General features: G+C 36.5%; 1 protein-coding gene across 2 annotated transcripts in view; it reads right to left on the minus strand.

Annotated features, from left to right (window-relative positions):
- Nucleotides 1-547: 547 nt before the first annotated feature.
- Nucleotides 548-20630, minus strand: part of LOC115214498 (aryl hydrocarbon receptor nuclear translocator-like protein 1) — a 730728-nt gene continuing 710645 nt past the window's right edge. The window contains exons 17-19 of one of the 2 annotated variants that reach the window (XM_029783697.2): nucleotides 15148-15211; nucleotides 11099-11147; nucleotides 548-1615 (exon numbers count right to left, since the gene is read on the minus strand). In XM_029783697.2, coding sequence (XP_029639557.1) covers nucleotides 1431-1615; nucleotides 11099-11147; nucleotides 15148-15211 — 298 coding nt within the window. In that variant the 3' untranslated portion in view covers nucleotides 548-1430. The remainder of the gene's footprint in view (nucleotides 1616-11098; nucleotides 11148-15147; nucleotides 15212-20630) is intronic. The other variant, XM_036505029.1, reaches the window with a different exon arrangement.

The following is a 20630-nucleotide window of genomic DNA, read 5'->3' on the forward strand; positions in this document are numbered from 1 at the left end:
TGATCAACTGGTACACATTTTAATGACCCCAAAAGGATGAAAGCATTTTGCTCTGTGTGCTAATGATTCTGCCTGTTTGCTGTCTTTTTTTTTATGCACATAATAATGCATGTGTATAAGAACAATTGTGTGTTTCTGCGACTTATGTGTGCTTGCGTGTGTATGTAAATAACGATGCATTTGTATATAAAACTTGCTAACTTGTACACTGCATCAGCACTCACTCCTGCCTTTTCCAAGCTGGTTGGTATCACTGCGTCAGATATGCGTGTGCAGCCAGTGCACCCAAGGATCTGCGCCCTAAAATGTTCATAGAGTCTTCTGCCTCTAGACTCTGGTGATAAGGTTTAGAGATAACCCAAAACTTTACATGTTCAATAACAGTGTTGTTTCTTTTCTTCCCTTTTCTCACAATTTCTTTCCTTTCTGCCTTCCTTCCATCTTTTCTTTCTTTCTTATTGTCATTTATTGTTTCTGTTTTGTTTATTTTTTTAAAGATTTATATTTTTGCAATTCATTTTTTTTTTGTTTTACGTTGTCTCTCATGTTTTTTTTTTTGCTTTTGTGGTTAAAAAAAAGAAAAAAAAAGTTTTCCTCGTAGAATGTCTCACTGGTATGAATTTACAGGAAAGGTGTGGCAGCGTCTACTGCCTGATCAAAACAGTGATGGCAACAGGCAGGATCTTGGGGCTGGGCTGAGGTAACAATGAGGATAACAAATGGTGGGCCTCACCGCCCCCCCCCCAAAAAAACAACAATTAACAAAAAAACATATATACATATAAAATAAAATATAAATTTGGATGATTGATGTGATAACATGTGAATCTATGCCTTGCTTGGCTATATACATACATAAATATATAGATATATTTATGCATAAGCATACACACATACATACACACATACATACATATATACATACATACATACATACATATATACATATATATATGTATACTAATATATATATATATATATATATACTAATATATATATGCATATATATGTGCATATATATATGCATACATATATGCATATATATATTGCATATATATATATATATATGAATATGTCTGTAGGGGGGGAGGTCCAATGGAGCTTGGGGTTGGGTTTGGATCACCTGCATTCAGTTTAGCTGCAATCTTCTTAACTTAGAGAGTCACAATAAGAAATATGAAAGGAAGCAGTGGTGATTGTGAGATGTCGAGGGTACATGTGTACTGTGTGAACAGTGAATGTATGTGTAAAGTTTGTGTGGAGGGTGGGTCAGTATAAATAGCGGTCATATTAACAACATTTTAATGGTGTTAGGGACCGCAGCAACATGGAAGTAGTTGCGGTTAGGTATGAAGAGATTTTATAAAAAAAAAATGTTGTTAATATTTTTTTCCCCCCAAAAAAATAAAGATAACCCAGTAAAGTATGAACTATAATGGCCATGGCAGATCACTGAAATCCACTGGTCCACCAAGTCCAGCATCTGCTTCCAATAAACTCATAATCACTGCCATTGCTGCTTCATCATCTCCACTGTTGCCAGGGTTCGTCATCTCATTAATAACATGCTCATTCATCACAGAGTCCACAAGGCTACTGTCATGGCTGGAACATTCTGGGAAAAGACAGAGAGAAAGAGAGAGTGAGTAAAAAAGAAAATGTGAGAATGAGAATCAGTTAGAAATACATAAGCAGATAGACAAAAAGATAGAGAGATTGTAGATAGATAGACATGTTGGCAAATGTACATATATATATATATATATATATATTAGGTGCAGTCATGTCTGTGTGGTAAGAAGCTTGCTTCCCAACCACATGGTTCCAAGTGTCTTGTATTATAGCCTCAGGCTGATCAAAACATTGTGAGTGAATTTGGTAGACTGAAAGAAGCCCATCACACACGCACATATGTGTGTGTGTGTCCTTGTATCAGTGTTTGTCCTGCACCAACCACTGTAGGTGTGTTTACATCCCTGTAATTAAGTGGTTCAGCAAAAGAGACTAATAGAATAAGTATCAGGCTGAAGAAAAATAATACTGGGGCCAAATTATTTGGCTAAAAATTCTTCAAGGTGATGCCCCAGTATGGTCACAGTCTTATGACTGAAACAATTTAAATTTGTTTCAGTCATTAGACTTGAAGAATTTTTAGCCAAATAATTTGGCCCCAGTATTATTTTTCTTCAGCCTGATACTTATTCTATTAGTCTCTTTTTTTTCTCTCCTTGTTTTCTATGTCCCTTTCTGTAAAGAGCATAGGCTCGAAACGTAAAAGACTTTTTCTATTCCTGAGTGTTATACTAATACATCTGTTTGTTTTGTACACCACCTGTCTTCGTCTGTTGTTTTTTTCATAAACTCTCACTATATATATATATATATATATAAATATCTATCTATCTATCTATCTATCTATCTATCTATCTATCTAAAGATAGATAGATATAGTGCTTTACAATATATATATAGATAGATAGAGGCACCTGTACCAGTGACACACAAGGGGCACCTGTGCTGGTGACACATAATAGGCATCCGTGCTGGTGACACATAAAAGGTACCCATGCTGGTGACACATTAAAGGCACCCAGTACATTCTGTGGAGTGGTGGGCATTAGGAATGGCATCCAACCTCAGAAACCAACCCAAAACGGACTGGATCCTGGTGCAGCAAACTGTGTAACCCATGCCAACATGGAAAATGGATGTTGATTGATGATGATGATCATAATGACGATGATGATGATGATGAAAAGAAGGAAACTGATTGTAATGTAATATATGAAGGAAACATGTAGGGAAGATACTAGCAAGAGTAGTGGATAATGATGATAGTTTTGGTGGTTGGGGTGGTGGGGGTAGGCGAAGAATGTTTAGTCCTAGACAAAAACAGATATATGATTAAAGACATTCCAACTGTGGCCATTTCCCCTGTGTTGGGAGCCTAGGACCACTTTAACTGATATGTTTTTTATAAGACAACAGGGTATGGTTTATAGAAGGCATGGCTGTTATTTCTGACTCATTGTATGCCCATGTAAAGGCTCCCTCTTTAATTGAAGGAGGTTGTAGTGTTAGATGACAGTGGTGATAATAATAATAATAATGGTTTCAAATTTCGGCAGAGGGCTAGTGGTTTTTAAGGGGAGGGAAAGTCAACTATATTGACCCTAGTATATGACTGGTACTTATTCTATTGGCCCCGAAAGGATGAAAGGCAAAGTTGATCTTGGTGGAACTTAAAGACAGGCAAAATACCAATAAGCATATTGTCTGGCATGCTAATGGTTCTGCCAGCTTTCTGCTAATAATAATAATAATAATCCTTTCTGCTATAGGCACAAGGCCTGAAACTTAGGGGAGGGGGATAATCGATTACATCGACCCCAGTACTCAACTGTTACTTTTTCATCAACCCTGAGAGGATGAAAGGCAAAGTCAACCTCAGTGGAATTTGAACACACAATGTAATGACGGATGAAATGCCACTAAGCATTTTGCCTGGCATGCTAACAATACTGCCAGCTTTCCACCTTAATAATAATAATAACAATAATGGTTTCAAATTTTGGCAAATTTGAGAAAGAAGAAGAAAAATGAATGCAATCGATGTACAGTTGTTCTAGCAGACAGACAGTACACAATGTAGTGTCTTCCTGGTAGAATTTATGTGGGTACCTGTAACCTTAGTATCCACAATCTTTCAAGTGCTTAAGACCCTCCTGATAATCTTTCTGACCCTAAGAGGCAAACTTTCTGTAGAAACTCTACAGGACATTCCATTCCAATCCCCTTTGTCTATATCTTTGCTTACAGTTCCCAATGCACCAGTTATTATTGGCACAACCTTTACAATTTTCATATTCCAAATTCTTGCAATTTCAAATTTTAAGGGAATGTCCTTTTTTTGCTTTTCATCTTCTTTCTTTATGATCCTGGAATCAAATGGATATGATGGATCAATGATGAACTGGGAGAATCGTTACCATGCTGGATGAAATGCTTAGCATCATTTCTTCCAGCTTTACATTCTGAGTTCAAATTCTTCCAAGGTCAACTTCGCCTGTCATCCTTTTGGTGTTGATAGAATAACTAACAATTGAGTACTGGGGTTGATGTAATCAACTTACTGTCACCACTGAAATTGCTGGCCTTGTGCCAAAATTTGAAACTATTATCATTGTTGTTGTTGTTATTATTATTATTACTATTCCATTTTACCTAGATATCTGAAATAGTAGATAACAGTAGTTTTGCATTATAGCCCTGGGAAGCCCTGACAGAGCAAGGCACTGGCATGTATGTAAGGAGTCATTTAAATATCTTAGTACAATCCAAAGATACAACATTTCCGGATATGATATCTCTTCTGAGTTGAGAACCACACAGCACAATCCAGATATGATTCAGAGCAGCAATCTAGGTAAATTGTCTTTTCTCTCATTATGCCATATGTTTTTGAATGACAGTATTTTCTGAGAGTTCCAGACGTAGTGTAAGAGGGCAAGGGTGGACTCAATTGGAGTGTAGCAGTTGTTATTGCTCAGCATGTAATATTGTGTGTATGCAACCCCAGCAAGGTATTTGGAGCTAATGATGCTATTCACAGGGTTAACATGCTGTACATATCTTTGTTCTTTAATGTTTTTAATACTGAATACAAAAGGACCTTATTCTTATGATGGTGGTGTTCTGAGGTGTTGCAGATAATAGGGTTTCATTGAACATGTTTTGACAGGAATCATCTTGGCTACAACTTGTAGCAAAAGCATGTGCTTCTCCTGTTCTCAGGTAATCTTTTTGACAACTTTTGTCTTATTGTCCAGGTGGTCACTGTGATCTCTGATGCGGATTGTCTTGTGGATTGTTAACAATGAGCTTATTGTATACAGTCCTCAGGTGCACTACAGCTCACCATCAAAAAAGAGTAAAAATGAAAAGAAAGTGGCAATAACTCAAGTAAAGAAAGTCAATGATGAAAACTAAAAGATGATCTACAATAGCAATAGATGAGATCCAAAATGGACCTAATCTACCATAAGTATGTTAATCCAGTTTCTTTTACAGTGTTAGTTTTTCTCACATCTCTATGTTTTGTGTTCAGATCCTACTGGAGAGACTTTTCAAGTCTCAAGACACAATAAATTTAGCATCAAAGAGATCAGTCCTCTCAACTGATTATCCTCTCTTATTCTTTAATATATATTCTTCTATAGATGTGTTCCTAGATGCCATATTTGCACTGATGTAAAGAATCATTATTAACTGGATGTCTCAAAGAACAGTTCTGGATTGAATTTGTCTTCATATTTAGTTTTGTTCTACAAGGGTTTGAATTTAAATCATGTGGGGTTTGAATACACCTTTCCTACCTGCTAGGTTTGTTAAAAAAATACCAGTAATTGTCTCTTGATATTGATTCAGTATGACTGAATCAACAGCAATATATACTTACTGATTACTGGTATCTTTCTGGCTCCAGATATTTAACAGATCTGACTCAATAAAAGCTTTACTATTATTGCCATCATTGCAAACACTACTACAAGTATTACTGCTATTACAACTACTACTACCACTATTACTTATTTCTTTACTGCCACAAGGGGTTAAATACAGAGAGGACAAACAAAGACAGACAAACGGATTAAGTCGATTATATCGACCCCAGTGCATAACTGGTACTTATTTAATCGACCCCGAAAGGATGAAAGGCAAAGTCGACCTCGGAGGAATTTGAACTCAAAATGTAGAGGCAGACGAAATATCGCTAAGCATTTCGCCCAGCATGCTAACGTTTCTGCCAGCTCACCACCTTTCTTTTTTCTCTTTACCTTCAGATCAAGTCGTTTGTGAGAAGAGACTCAATAGATTGCAGTGTGGTAGCTGCTCTACTAAGCACGTCACTCCGATACTACTACCACTATTAGTGATCACTTAAAACATTGACAAACCAATACTTTATTGAATCCTGAAGAGTAATAAATGAAAATGACATTAACAGATGCAGAGAGAGAGAGAGAGAGAGAGAGAGAGAGAGAGAGAGAGGGGGAGAGAGAGAGAGAGAGAGAGAGAGGAGAGAGAGAGAGAGGTAACAAAAGAAAATAAATAAGAAATCTCTTCTTTAACTGGAATAAGAAAGAAACACAAGAAATGCAGCAATACTTGTGATGCATAGCACTGTTGCTAGTGGTAACCACAACTCTAAGGAAACTGGGAAGATGGTGTTAATTACTGAGCTGTGGTGAAGTACAATATGTGCTTAGTGGCCATATGTGGGGGTGGTGCTGCAGATATGGAGTAAATGACACAGCAGCAGCGTGGATGGTGTGTGCATATGTATGATTGCTGACACCATGTAAGCGTGATATTACAGGAACGAGCACGGAGCAGGTTGTGGTGGTGGTGGTGGTGGTGGTGGCGTTGATCTTGATGTTGTTAGTGGTGGTGGATTTATACACTGAAGGATGTAATGGAAAATGGTTTGGCAGCAACTTTTTGATGATGGTGGTGTTGATGATATTGATAGTGGTGGTGGTGATGGTGGTGATGGTGGTGATGGTATAGCTGATAATATTAATAGTAGTGGTGAGGATATTATTAAAACAAAAAAATCACATGTAGGTGTTTTCATTCTGGAAATGCAAGCAATTTATCTCCATATCCAGTTATGTAGAGAGACACACACACACACACACGCATGCACACGCACATACACACACATACTCTTTTACTCTTTTACTCTTTTACTTGTTTCAGTCATTTGACTGCGGCCATGCTGGAGCACCACCTTTTAGTACTTATTCTATCGGTCTCTTTTTGCCGAACCGCTAAGTGACGGGGACCTAAACACACCAGCATCGGTTGTCAAGCAATGCTAGGGGGACAAACACAGACACACAAACACACGCATACATATATATATACATATATACGACAGGCTTCTTTCAGTTTCCGTCTACCAAATCCACTCACAAGGCATTGGTCGGCCCGGGGCTATAGCAGAAGACACTTGCCCAAGATGCCACGCAGTGGGACTGAACCCGCAACTGTGTGGTTGGTTAGCAAGCTACTTACCACACAGCCACTCCTGCGCCTATGTATATAAATATATATACACATGTATATAAATATATATACACACATGTATATAAATATATATACACATGTATATAAATATAAATAAATATATACATATATATGTGTATGTGTGTGTATCTGTTTGTGTGTGCATATGTATGTGTGTGTGTGCGTTTGTGTGTGTGTGTGTGTGTGGTGTATGTATGCTTCTGAGAATGTGAGTGTGTCAATACTTTTATGTAGAGTACACATTTAACTTTTATAGGGAAAAGGTTGATAGTGACTTCAAAGTTTCAGCTTATTCACTTTCAGCATGGTTCTTGGTCTCAAGCATTTGTCTTATGAAGAAAGGCTGAAGACACTCAACCTTTATTCTCTCGAAAAACGCCGCCGCCGCCGTGGTGATCTTATTCTTGCTCACAACATCAAAAGCGGAAAGTGTAACCTCTCGAAAGAGCTGTTCTTCACTCTTGCTGCTCCGGAGCGTTGGCTGTGGGTTCACTCCGAAAAGATCTATCTACGACGATTTCATCTCTATCAAAGGAGAGGGGCTTTCTCTGTCTGGGTTGCGGATCTGTGGAATAAGCTGCCGGACGAGATAGTGAAGATGCCGATGACCGCTCGGTTCAAAGTCTCTCTTGACCAGAAATGGCCTGAACTCTTTGTATGACCACCCTCCCTGTACATAACTTCCTGTCCTCCTACATGGCCTTGCTTTTGCTTTTTGAGCCAATAAAAATTGAATTGAATTGAAAAGCAGACTGTCTGATGAAAGTGAGCATGCCTAAATTTCAAAATCACTAAACACCTTTTCCTTGTAAAAGTTACTATATATACATATATAGAAAAAGAGAGAGAGAGAGAGAGAGATACATATCTATCTATCTATCTATCTATCTATCTATCTATCTATCTATCTATCTATCTATCTATCTATCTATCTATCTATCTATCTATCTTTTTATGTATGTGTATGTATGTATGTTCGTATATGTATATCATAAATGCATATCAGGTAATTAAGAATGAAATGTTCAATTTCCTTAGCACCAACTTTGACAGTTGTTAACTCTAATGTTTTATCCTGACAATTCTTTGTTTTACAACATTGAAGAGTTACATCATCATCATCATCATCATCGTTTAACGTCCACTTTCCATGCTAGCATGGGTTGGACGATTTTGACTGAGGGCTGGCGAACCAGAAGGCTGCACCAGGCTCCAGTCTGATCTGGCAGTGTTTCTGCAGCTGGATGCCCTTCCTAATGCCAACCACTCCGTGAGTGTAGTGGGTGCTTTTTTATGTGGCACTGGCACAGGTGCCAGGCGAGGCTGGCAACAGCCACGATTGGTTGGTGCTTTTACGTGCCACCGGCACGGAAGCCAGTCAAGGTGGCACTGGCATCGGCCACGTTCGGATGGTGCTTTTTACGTGCTACCGGCACAGGGATTACAACTACAATTTCCATTGATTTTTGATGTTGATGTACTTGACTCAATAGGTCTCCTGAAGCACAGGGTCGAAACGGTGTTTCTTTACTTGCCACCTACATAGGAGTCCGTCCAGCAGCACTGGCAATGGCCGGGTGCCAGTCATAGGATTGGTTCAGTTTCGATTCTTTTCGAAATTCAATTCATGGTAGCTGATTATATTGTGAGTTTTCTCTTGTAAATCAATTTTTGTGAACCCATGGATAGATAAAAAATCCATTTTGTTATAAATATGGGTTCCATCGTGGAACCAACACATCCCAAACAGCTTGAAACATCAATGATGTGGTGAATGAGTCCACTGTACATTGATGGTTTGAGAAGTTCTGGTCTGGTGACTTTACTCTTGAAAATCAGCCCCATGGTAAACCTGAGACCAAGGTGGATAATGATGAGCTGGAAACTGTAGTAGAAGCAGATACATCTCAAATTACATGTGGGTTAGCAGCAAGGTTTGATGTTTTGATTTTAACTGTATTGGACCATCCGAAACAGATCAGCAAGGTGGTCCAGTGCTAGTGTCATCCACCACAGCTTCACGAGATCTGGCAAGTCAATTACAGTGGATGTATACATCAACCAACTGGATGAAATGATGAGTGAACTTGCAATTAAACAACTGAGATTGGTCAATAGAGACAGGCCAATTCTCTTGCAAGACAATGGTTGACCACATGTTGCACAAAGAATGCTACTCAAGTTACAGGAACTGAACTTGGAAGTACTCTTGTCATCCACCAAATTCACCAGACCTTGCACCAACTGACTCATGTTTTTCAGGCATTAGACAACTTTTTGCAAGAAAAAAACTTCAAATCGGAAGATAATAGAAAAACAGCCTTTTGAGAGTTCATCACCTCTTACTCTCTAGAATTCTTTGCTACCAGCATCAATAAGCTACCAATAAAATGGCAAAATTATGTTGGTAATTTGATTAACTGCACTGGTTTTTGCTGAGATAAAGTAAAATAAACTTTCAGTTCAAAATTAGACATTTCATCCTTAATGACCTGATGCATACACACACACACACACACACACACACATATACACACACATATATATACAGACATACACACACACACATATATATACACATACACACACACACATGCGTGTGTGTGTGTGTGTGCACATGCATGTAGAGTCCATTCCACATTCCCTCACCAACTGCCAGAAAGCCCTGGTGCTTATCTTAATGCTTTTGCTGGCTGACTTCTCCTTAGTCAATGTTTACTCCTCAATCTGGATCAACAAACTCCTGTCTATTTCTTGCACCACCCTGATATAGCAAAGGCTGTAGTGTTCACAGTAACCTATTAATTTCTAACATTGATGCAAAACCACATATTTTATAATGGGAAATGCATGCTTGTACTGACCCTAAGACTTGGTTGCTTTTTGTTTTAGTAGATTCTCCTTGGAGTAGATTTAGAACAAAGTGATGCAAGATTAGCACAGACTAATTTTGCCTTATTCTGCAGTCCATTGTCTTTGTTGGTACCACCACTAGCTTTGAATATCCTTCACCCACTCTAACCATGCAGCATTGATTGTAAGCCTGGGTGTCGTTACCCATAACACAGAGGAGAGAAAAATCAATAAATACAGGGGCCTAGCAAGCCACTATCAGTTTGTGCTGGTCACCATTGTGACGTGAGGTGTTCTAGGACCTCTTACTACTGATTTCCTCTACAAAATAGAGATAATGGAGAAATGATCCCTGCAAAGTGGAGTGGCTGCAGAGCATGGCTGATCATACTGGGTGTTCTGGGATATGTGATCCAATACTCCTCCCCTCCACCTTCTACTGCTTTACTCCCTCCACATTTTCCCCTTTTCTTTCTTTTCATTTCTCATCTCCCCTCTTTCCTGTTTCTTTGTATATAAATGTTTTAATAAAATTACATTTTTCTAAAATTTATTCCCCATCACACCTGTCTTGCTGATTGCTTTTGACTATTACCAGTCATAGAAGTTAATGAGACATCAGTAAATTGTCACGAATTACCTGTAAAATCTGACATTGTTTTTTTCTTTTCTTCTTTTTTTTTTGCAGAAGATGGAAAAGTAGAGAAATATACTTTCTATTTGAGCACAACTCAACAGCAAAGAGTGATCTTATGACAGTGTTTCAATATGGTGCAGCAAAGATTGATCATATGATGATCATACTGTACTTAGTAGTTGTTAATAACAGAGTCAATGAACAAATTTCTAAGGCAAGAAATAATTAAGTTTAAATAACGTGTGTGTGTGTGTGGTGTGTGTGTGTAAATATTGTCCTCTCTTTCAATCAGAGAAATTAATGAAAGAGAGAGAGAGAGGAGGGGAGTTGTCTCATCTGACCTGGAGTTTTAAATGACAAGTCATTGAGAGCATCTATATTTTACTAATACTTAATGTGTATAATATTTGCTGTGTATGTAAGTGTGCATCTGTACTTATATTTTTTGCATAAGTAACATGTGTGTGTGTGTGTGTGTGTGAGTGCACATGTGATTAAAGAGAATTAGGTGTTTACCTGAACTGGTTGTTTCTGGAATAGACATTTTGGTCCTTGTATGTTTATTCTACAAGAGAAAAAGTGGTAAAAATATTAAAATACAACAAATACTTATAAACAATCACTCATATATATATATATATACATATGTGTGTGTGTGTGTGTGTGTATGTATGTTTATATATATATATATATATATATTATATATATATATGTAGAAAATCGGTGTGTGTTTGTTTGTGGCTTTGTTAGCTAACTCCTCCGACATCATTTTATTGATTTTGATGAAACTTGACACATGAGTAGAACCCATGTCTGGAAACTTCGCGACATACTTAGATTGTTGAAAAAATGGATAATATGGCCCCGGGAAGGGACCATTATATCTACGTCATATAACTAATTTTTTTTAAACGCCCAAGGGAAATAACCCATAGCAACAGTACAATATATTTTTTAAACACTCAAGGGAAATAACCCATTTCATTGTTTATGTTCAATTAATTTGAATACTGATTTTTTGTGTGTCCTATTTCTAATTTTTGCAGACAATATAACTTTTATACTTTATTTGACACATGAGAAGAACTCATGTCTGGAAACCTCGTGACATACTTAGGTTGTTGAAAAAAAATTGATAATAGGGCCCTTCCAATGGATCCTTCTATCTACTACATATTACTAATATTTTGTTTAAACAACCCAAGGGGAATAACCCATACCACCTGCAGATTTTAGTGAAGTGATAAGCTGACCTAATTCTGCATTTCACTACTCACAGTTTTGAACTACTTAACATTATTATTGCATTTCCTTAATTTGAATCTTAAACATTAAAGACTTCATTCATACATTTCTATATATACTTTTTTGAATGCCCATTATTCCGATGATTCTGTATTTTTACAGTTACACTTTTTCCATGACAGTTGATAAATTTTTTATTCCACAACGTTTTTGTAGTGTCTTCATGCAGGCATAGTGTGGATTTGATTCTTGCTTGCTAAATTTCACTTAACACTTCAAAAGTGCTTTTCTCGCAGTAAAACAATAGTTTTTTCTGTGAATGGCAGCAGTTATACATTTCCCAGATGCCTTCACAAAGCAGATTAATGTCTTTGCCTCTTGCCAACCTCCGACAACCTCTCTCACCAACCTCCTACAATCTCTCCCTCTTCTCCAGCTGACAGTTTTTTGTACTTTTTCACAACGGAAAATACTCCTTTTGTGGCAGTTCTAATGAAATTGCTTTCTTATATCAGAGTAATAAAGCATTTCAATAGAACATCGTAACCCCCAGGAACTACCAAGTACACTAGCTAGTATATATATATACACACACACACATACACCTTGTATAAATGCGTATCTACAAAGAATACATAGGCATATGTATATCTAATAAATGATTCATTAATTACATTTACTGTTACTGATCAACACTGATGTTAATTATCTACCAACAAAACATCTTTTAGGAAACGTATCCTATTTGAACAGTTGACTCCCTCACCAACTTTACTTCAGGTTAACAGACAGACATCCTCTCCCCCATTTATTTTAGCACTACTAAAACAGCCTCTGCTTCTTTCAGCCAGAATGCTGAAAATCCACTTCATATCCAGAAAATGCTCCTCCTCCTCATTGTAACAGCCATTGCTGCTGCCACCACAGCTGCGATTTTTCTAAGTTAGAGAGAGAGAGAGAGAGAGAGAGAGAGAGAGAGAGAGAGAGAGAGAGGAGAGAGAGGAGAGAGAGAGAGAGAAACAGAGAGGGAGAAAGAATCAGTATACAAGAAAAAACAGTAGTTCAGTTAGTGTAGTGTTAGTATATCTAATGAGTGGACATTAAAAAAAATCAGCTAGAAATAATTAGACAATAAAGAAAAAACATTACTAGCCAATGACTATTAATTTTTGAAATTATTTCAGTAATCAAAGACATGTTTAGGTTTTAGTAGACCTCCTTAGTGAAGCATCAACCTCATCATACATGTTGAAATTGTGATGAGGGAATCACTAGATAAATGTACAGTACTGGCTGGTGGAGAAAATTACAATGATTTAGAGAATAAATTATTGAGATACCTTCTACTTTAAAAGCATTTGTTAAATTAGTGTTAATGAAGTGGGCATTGAGAAAATAAGTATGCTTAATTGAAGTGCTGTGTAATCTAGCTGGCAAGCATTAGTCAATTGACACTTAACACTCTAACCTCTTTTAATGTCCTAACATCAACAACAACAACAACATTAGCAACAACAATAAACTGTTTGAACAAATGAGGGAGCCTCTTCATAGTCATTCACCTTGCTAGTAATAGCAACCAAAATGTATGTATGTACAGAAATGTATATGTGTGTGGATTTCTGTATCTGTATTTAGGTAAAAACTTATGTTAGGTCACTCTTGAGTGCTACAGGTAATACGCAGTACAATTTGTTGCATGGTTGGATCAACAGTGACCAAACTGGCAACCCCACCAAGCCTGCTTGGTGAGGAGGGGTACTTTTGGATGCCCTGCATAATAAAACAAGACCAGTTACAGATCAGATGAAGCCATGAGAGTCAACGACCAACCAATTTTGTGTAAATATGCTTTCAAATCTCTGCCGACCTGTTGGTGTCCTTTGGTGAGAAAAGCATAAGAATCATCACTATGAGATCAAAACCTACAGTCAATGAAGCTACCAGTCATCTCTTTATGTTTGTCACTAGATTCCAGTTACTGATGCTTAGAAAGTAGAATGCGTATTGTGCAAGCATATGTCATTTTAATCTAATGATGTAGAGATGTTCCATTCCATCTGGTTCATCTAATTTCTCTGTTAAAGTCCTGTGGTGATGAAAGAGTAGCAATGTATGCAGACTTTTGTCGAGTGGCTGTGTGGTAAGTAGCTTGCTTACGAACCACATGGTTCCAGGTTCAGTCCCACTGCGTGACACCTTGGGCAAGTGTCTTCTGCTATAGCCTCGGGCCGACTAAAGCCTTGTGAGTGGATTTGGTAGACAGAAACTGAAAAAAGCCCATCGTATATATATGTATATATATATATGTTTGTGTGTGTGTGTGTCTGTGTTTGTCCCCCAAATATCGCTTGACAACCGATGGTGGTGTGTTTACGTTCCGGTAACTTAGCGGTTGGCAAAAGAGAATGATAGAATAAGTACTAGGCTTCCAAAGAATAAGTCCTGGGGATCGATTTGGTCGACTAAAGGCGGTGCTCCAGCATGGCCACAGTCAAATGACTGAAACAAGTAAAAGAGTTAAAAGAGTATATATTACAAATCACCTGCTGCTCTGAAATGACTCTTGGAGTCATTTCAGAACACACAAAAGTAATGAGAATAACGAGGATGACAGAGATGGAGAAAGGCAGCTGTTATCTGTCAAGATGAAGTGATCATCATTTATATTAACCATTGTAAAGTTATATCCATTTGAGCCAATTCCATTGAATTTAAATGCATAAAAATAGTAGTGTGTGAGTGCATATTTATGTAAACTGGTGTCAAATTTTGTCTTTTCATATCAAATTTGATTGAATCAAGATTGGAAAAAAATAGTAGAGGCATTCCTACTATTTCTCCTGGAATTCTCCTCCATTCACATGTGCAACCACCATGTTTTCTCAGTATTTCTTTTTTCATACAACTATTATTGAGTGACAGATCTGAGCTGATATAATGACTGACAACATACTTTGAAAATAAATGAATGAACGAATGCACTGACAATAGGAATTAATTATATCTGTGCTGCAATCACCTTACCACCCACCCACCACAGTAAGGTAAAAATAGTATAATTATAAAAATAAAAGGTACACCTTATTATATCTCAAATCATACACTAGTACCCTATAAAATATATATTTTAAGTAATACAAGTCTAAATATACCTAACTGATGAGAAGGTAATAGCTGGGACTACTTTGTATTTTTGCATCAGTAATGTATTGGAATTAAACAGCATCAACAGCGACAACAACAATAACAATAACCATTTGTTGCAACAACTAGGAACATCAAGAGCAACAAAGATGACAACAAAAGTAACAACTTACTTGTACCTGTATGGATGAAGGTCCAGGAACGCTGCTGCTGTCTGCAGTAAATGCTAACCTGTTACTGAAGAGAAAGGAAAAGAATCTTTGATTAGATATTTACAGCATGAACATTTTGGTTAATCTTTTGAAATTTAGCCGGTTTTTTATCCTTTTATTTACATATGACTAGAGAACCCTTTGCCTGCTGTTCACAGTACAACACATTAGCAAACATCATGATAGAACAAACACAATTGAACAATATAAAGGTCAGCTTAGGTCAATTTGAATGTCCAATTATTTTTCTTCTATCTCAATGCATGGTTGTTTTATGGTTTTATTTAACAGAATTTCATTGTCAGTGTATAGCACATCATTTGATCCATTTACTTAATTTTTGTATTTAGGAATGGTCATTTTGCCAGTTTAGCCGATAAGAACACACACACTATATATTTGGTGTTATTTTGCTTCAGCATTATTTATTTTTTACATTAATCTTAATCTTATTTCGGCCAGAGTTCTTTCATCACACTCCTGTGACCTCATCAGTGGTCCTTTGCTTTCTTCTTTATTTGTGTGTCTCTCCTTACTAACATTTGATAAAATGGCTGACCACTAGTAAGGAGAGACACACAAATAAGAAAGCAAAGGTCCACTGATGAGGTCACAGGAGTGTGACGAAAGAACTCTGACCGAAATAAGATTAAGATTAATGTAAAAAATGAATAACGCTGAAGCAAAGTAACACCAAATATATAGTGCGTGTGTTTTTATTGGCTAAACTAGCAAAATGACCATCCCTAAATACAACAATATCTGTTTCAACACACGATTTCACATCAAAAATCTTGCAAAACAAATATATATACTTAATTTTTATTTTTTATATTTTATCTTTCATTTTTATTTTAATGAATTCTACATCATTAACCAGTTCCTCTTGTAGAAAAGTAACATACTACAACTACTAAAATGTATCTTAACAGAAATAAATGGAGATGTAGGTGTAGGAGTGGCTGTGTGGTTCATAAGCTTGCTTATGAACCACATGGTTCCGGGTTCAGTCCCACTGCATGGCACCTTGGGCAAGTGTCTTCTGCTATAGCCTTGGGCTGACCAAAGCCTTGTGAGTGAATTTGGTAGATGGAAACTGAAAGAAGCCTGTCATATATATGTGTGTGTGTATATATCTATATATATATATATGTATGTATGTGTGTCTGTTTTTGTCCCCCCAACATCGCTTGACAACCAATGCTAGTGTGTTTACATCCCCATAACTTAGCAGTTCCGTAAAAGAGACCAATAGAATAAGTACTGGGGTCGATTTGCTTGACTAAAGGCGGTGCTCCAGCATGGCCACAGTCAAATGACAAGTAAAAGAGTATTAAAAAATGCAGTACCTTTTGACAAGTCACCTGATGAGATACAGCTGCACATTCAATGCACAACAACCGTTTGTATAGAATCTCACTCAAGAAGCACCAATGCAGACAATTTTTAACGCAATGGCTGCATGCCCCTTATGAAAAAGGACACTGAATAGTTATGAAATATTGATAGTGTTACAGTGCCTCCTTTGAACAAGCTGTAGTAATTGACTTTCTATTCCATTCTTTGTATTTAACCTGACTAACACATAATAAGCCAAGTTTGTTGTTTTTAAACTGGAGTTGTATAGCATGTTACCTTACTGGAATGTTCTGTCTAATCTTGATGTAGGACAAAGTGTATTTAATGCACTGATTAACAAACTTTATCAATCAATTAATGAGTTACTTGTATTTTCTATATAAGCCTTATTTATGATAGAGAAACTACTTTTATCAAGGTTCCTTGACTGATCCTATATCATTGTTATTATTATTATTAAAGCAGTGAGTTGGCAGAAGCATCAGCATGCTAGGCAAAATGCTTAATGGAATTTCTTCCATCTTCATGCTCTGAGTTCAAAGTCGACTTTGCCTTGCATCCTTTCAGGATCGATGAAATAAGTACCAGTTGAGTACTGGGGCCGATATAATTGACTTAACCCCTCCCCAAAATTGCTGGACTTATACCAAAATCTGAAATCATCATCATTATTATTATTATTAATATACCATTGTGTGTGTGCATGCATTAGCCTGCTACCTGTTATTCTCCGGTAACAATTTGTCATGCAAATGCCCAACCAGATTCTGACTGCAAACTACCACAGAGAAAGAAGACCTAAACAAAAACCTTCACAAGAACCACATCCATTGATAGAATAATCTATCTGGCATGAAATTTGAAATCATAGAAAAGAAGCCATCAAAAGTATTGCAGCAAGTCTTACTGGCTTCTATGAGAAGTGTGGTGGTCTTGCACTACAAATGCGATTGACTTTTATGAGTGCAGTTGGTATTTTTTTCTGGGATTTCTTTCTTTCTAAAAGTTTAAAATTTGCTTTCAAGTTACTCCAAAGCCAAATAAATAAGGTATGAAAGAAATACTAAAATGTAGAAAATATATTCTCATTAAAATGAAAATCCTGGCAAGCTTGCCAAAAATGTTAATTTTCTTTCAAGTTTTCCCAAATGACTTTAAGCTTAGCTCAAAAGAATGACAGACTGACTTGAAATTCCAGGGTCACCTGCCTTACAAATGTACATAACACACACATGCACCTTTTATATATGTGTGTGTGGGGTGGGGGTGGCGTGTGTGTGTGCACGCACGCGTGTGTGATACAAGTGTCACAACAAATATATTTATACTAATTATAGTTACACAAAGACTTGATTCTACATACACTTTTCTTTTTCATGTTACCGATAGGACCTGAATTTATGCAGGTTTGTCAAAATGTTATTTTTGTTTCTCACTGAAGAGAAATATTTTAAAAGCATTAAAATAATTTAACTGCCTCCAGAATTTTTCTTTTTATATATTTTCTTTTAGTAGACATTTTTTTTTCTGTTCTCTCTATCTCTTTTTGCTCTTTAATAAAACTAATCAGTTTACCCAAGAATAGTACAACCATAGCTACTGCTTTTCAATTTTTTTTCAACATTTTCCAAAAAACATTACTCACTGAATACATACATCACTGGCAATCTTAAGTAACTTGACTTTTCTTACTGATTTTTTTTCCATGAAAATTTTGATGAGTCCTTCATTTTCGAGCATTTGTCAAAGCTTAACTGTTATTACCTTCACATCCCCCCCCCACCTTTGTCTTCATCTCTATTGTTATGTATCTGATGCTGTACTATTTCAATAACCCTATATTCATCCTAGACCAGCTTCCCATCAAACTGTCAGTCTTCTTAAATATCATGACTCACATGGCCACTGAAATGGATCACATGACCCAGCAAATACATCAAACTTGGCAAAACAGGAATATGAAATTGCTCAGCAGAACTGAACAAAGAACCATTGTAATCTTCTTAGCCCCACAACCATTCTTTCTTTGTTCCTAGCTGACTGCCAACTATACACTCAAACCATGGCTTATATCACTTTTCTGGTAAACATTCAGGAAATAGATTCAGTGTCAGTTAACCAGTGAAGTGCTTCATTGTTTATCTGTCCCCAGTTGGTAATGAGATGAACTTGAAAGATCACAAAACCCTCTATGTAAATTCTCTGACCTAAGCTTCAGTTATTCATATCATGATTATTGCTCATCACATGTCCTATTTCTTTGAAATGTTCCCCACCTTCCCTTTTTTATGTGGCTTTTAAGAAAAGTGTTTTTTATTATATGCTTTGATCTAACTGGCATACATTTTAGTGTAAAGTTATCATAAGCAAATGTGTGCTGCTCACTTTTCCATATTCACAAATACAAATGTTCAGGTTAATGTGAGGTTATTTCAGAATGAAAATACTTGTTAAATATATAGGTAACTGGCAGAGATGTCCAAGCATCATCTGGAATGATTTGTGGTTATTCATTCCAGCTTTCTATACTCTGAGTTTAAATCCTGCTGGAGTTAACTTTGCCTTTTATGTTTCAGATTTGATAAATAAAGTATCAGTCAAAATGTCTGAATTGTTAAAACATTAAACAAGAATTCAAATTCCACCTAGGTACTGGTGGCCAAGGTTAATCATGAGAACACCTCATCCAACCCACCAACTGAATAATATGAACAAGTAGGCCTCCAAGCAGCACATATAAACAGGAAACATCATACTGAAGCTTCACCCAGCAGTAGTTGACAACAACTGAATAAAATACAAGTTTCAGAAATGTTTTACCTCGTTTTCTATTGACTAAAATTTCTCCTTTCTCTTTTTGAGTAACTTTCTTTAGCTAACAGTGTACATATTCCTTATGTATGTATATTTGATTTTTTTTTTTTTAGTTTTATTTCAGTTCTTCCCGAGAGAGTTCAAGCCAGTCACTAAAAAAGCGATAAGACTTTTGGAATTAAGAGAATTCCTGGTGTTTGTAAATATGAGGTTGAGCTGGTGTGTTGGTTAAACTTTCAATACACACACACAAGTGTGTGCATCTATACACATAGCAATCTCAGATGGAGAATTTTGGCATGTCTTACAAATCTTCACTGTGGCACTAATAGATTGGATTTGGAGAATTAGCATCAGTTTCTTTTGCACTTTCTCTATGAAACCAAGTATTTCTGGGTTCTTGTGCAAATTTGTGGGTACATAACCTGATGCACCTATGATGATGATGACGATGATGTATGTATGTATTTGTGTGTGTGTGTATGTAGATAATACCTACTGCCTATGTATATGAGAGTAGATGTACCTTACATACATGCATGTATATAGAGAGAACATACAGATACATACCATTAAAACACTAACATGTATACACATATCAAAAATAGTAGGTTGATCATTGAGCTGGTTTAAATACTGAGCTATTTCTACTTTTTAAAAAATCTCTGAAGTTAATGTCACTAAAGTTAGCGATGGAGGTCAGTTATTTGTAAATTCTGGTTTCAGATTCTGATTGGAAACTCAAGAGAAATGAATTACAGTATGTTGTGACAGCACTGTAAAATTATGAAGTGTTTTGTAGGCTTGAAGTGGAAGGTTTGACTCATTCTCAGGCCTGGAGAATGTAACATGAAAGAGAAACAAAGTCAGTCTTTAGTTTCAGATCAGTATCTTTCCGTTATCCTGGTTTCCCTGGCCCAAATCTGAAGATTGGTTCTAATTATAGGCTTCCATGTAATGCTGCTGTGAAACTCGTCACACACAGGTATTTATTTACTCATGGGATAGCTTACTTTACTGTAATATAAACTATCAATAAAATTGGTAAAATAAATCATACAAACGTCTTAATATATGAGTCATTGCATATCTGACATGTATTTAGGCATCTTTGTGTTTGTATCACTTTGTCAAGATTCAGACAAAAAAAAATTTAAGTACAAAAGAGCCCCTTTTTCTTGGAGACATTCTTTAAATATTATTGTTACAACTACAATTAAAAGAAAGCATGCCTACATTTCAATACTATTTTAAAGACTTTAATAGCATTA

The sequence above is a fragment of the Octopus sinensis genome, linkage group LG7, assembly GCF_006345805.1.
Source record: "Octopus sinensis linkage group LG7, ASM634580v1, whole genome shotgun sequence".
NCBI classification, from domain to species: domain Eukaryota; kingdom Metazoa; phylum Mollusca; class Cephalopoda; order Octopoda; family Octopodidae; genus Octopus; species Octopus sinensis.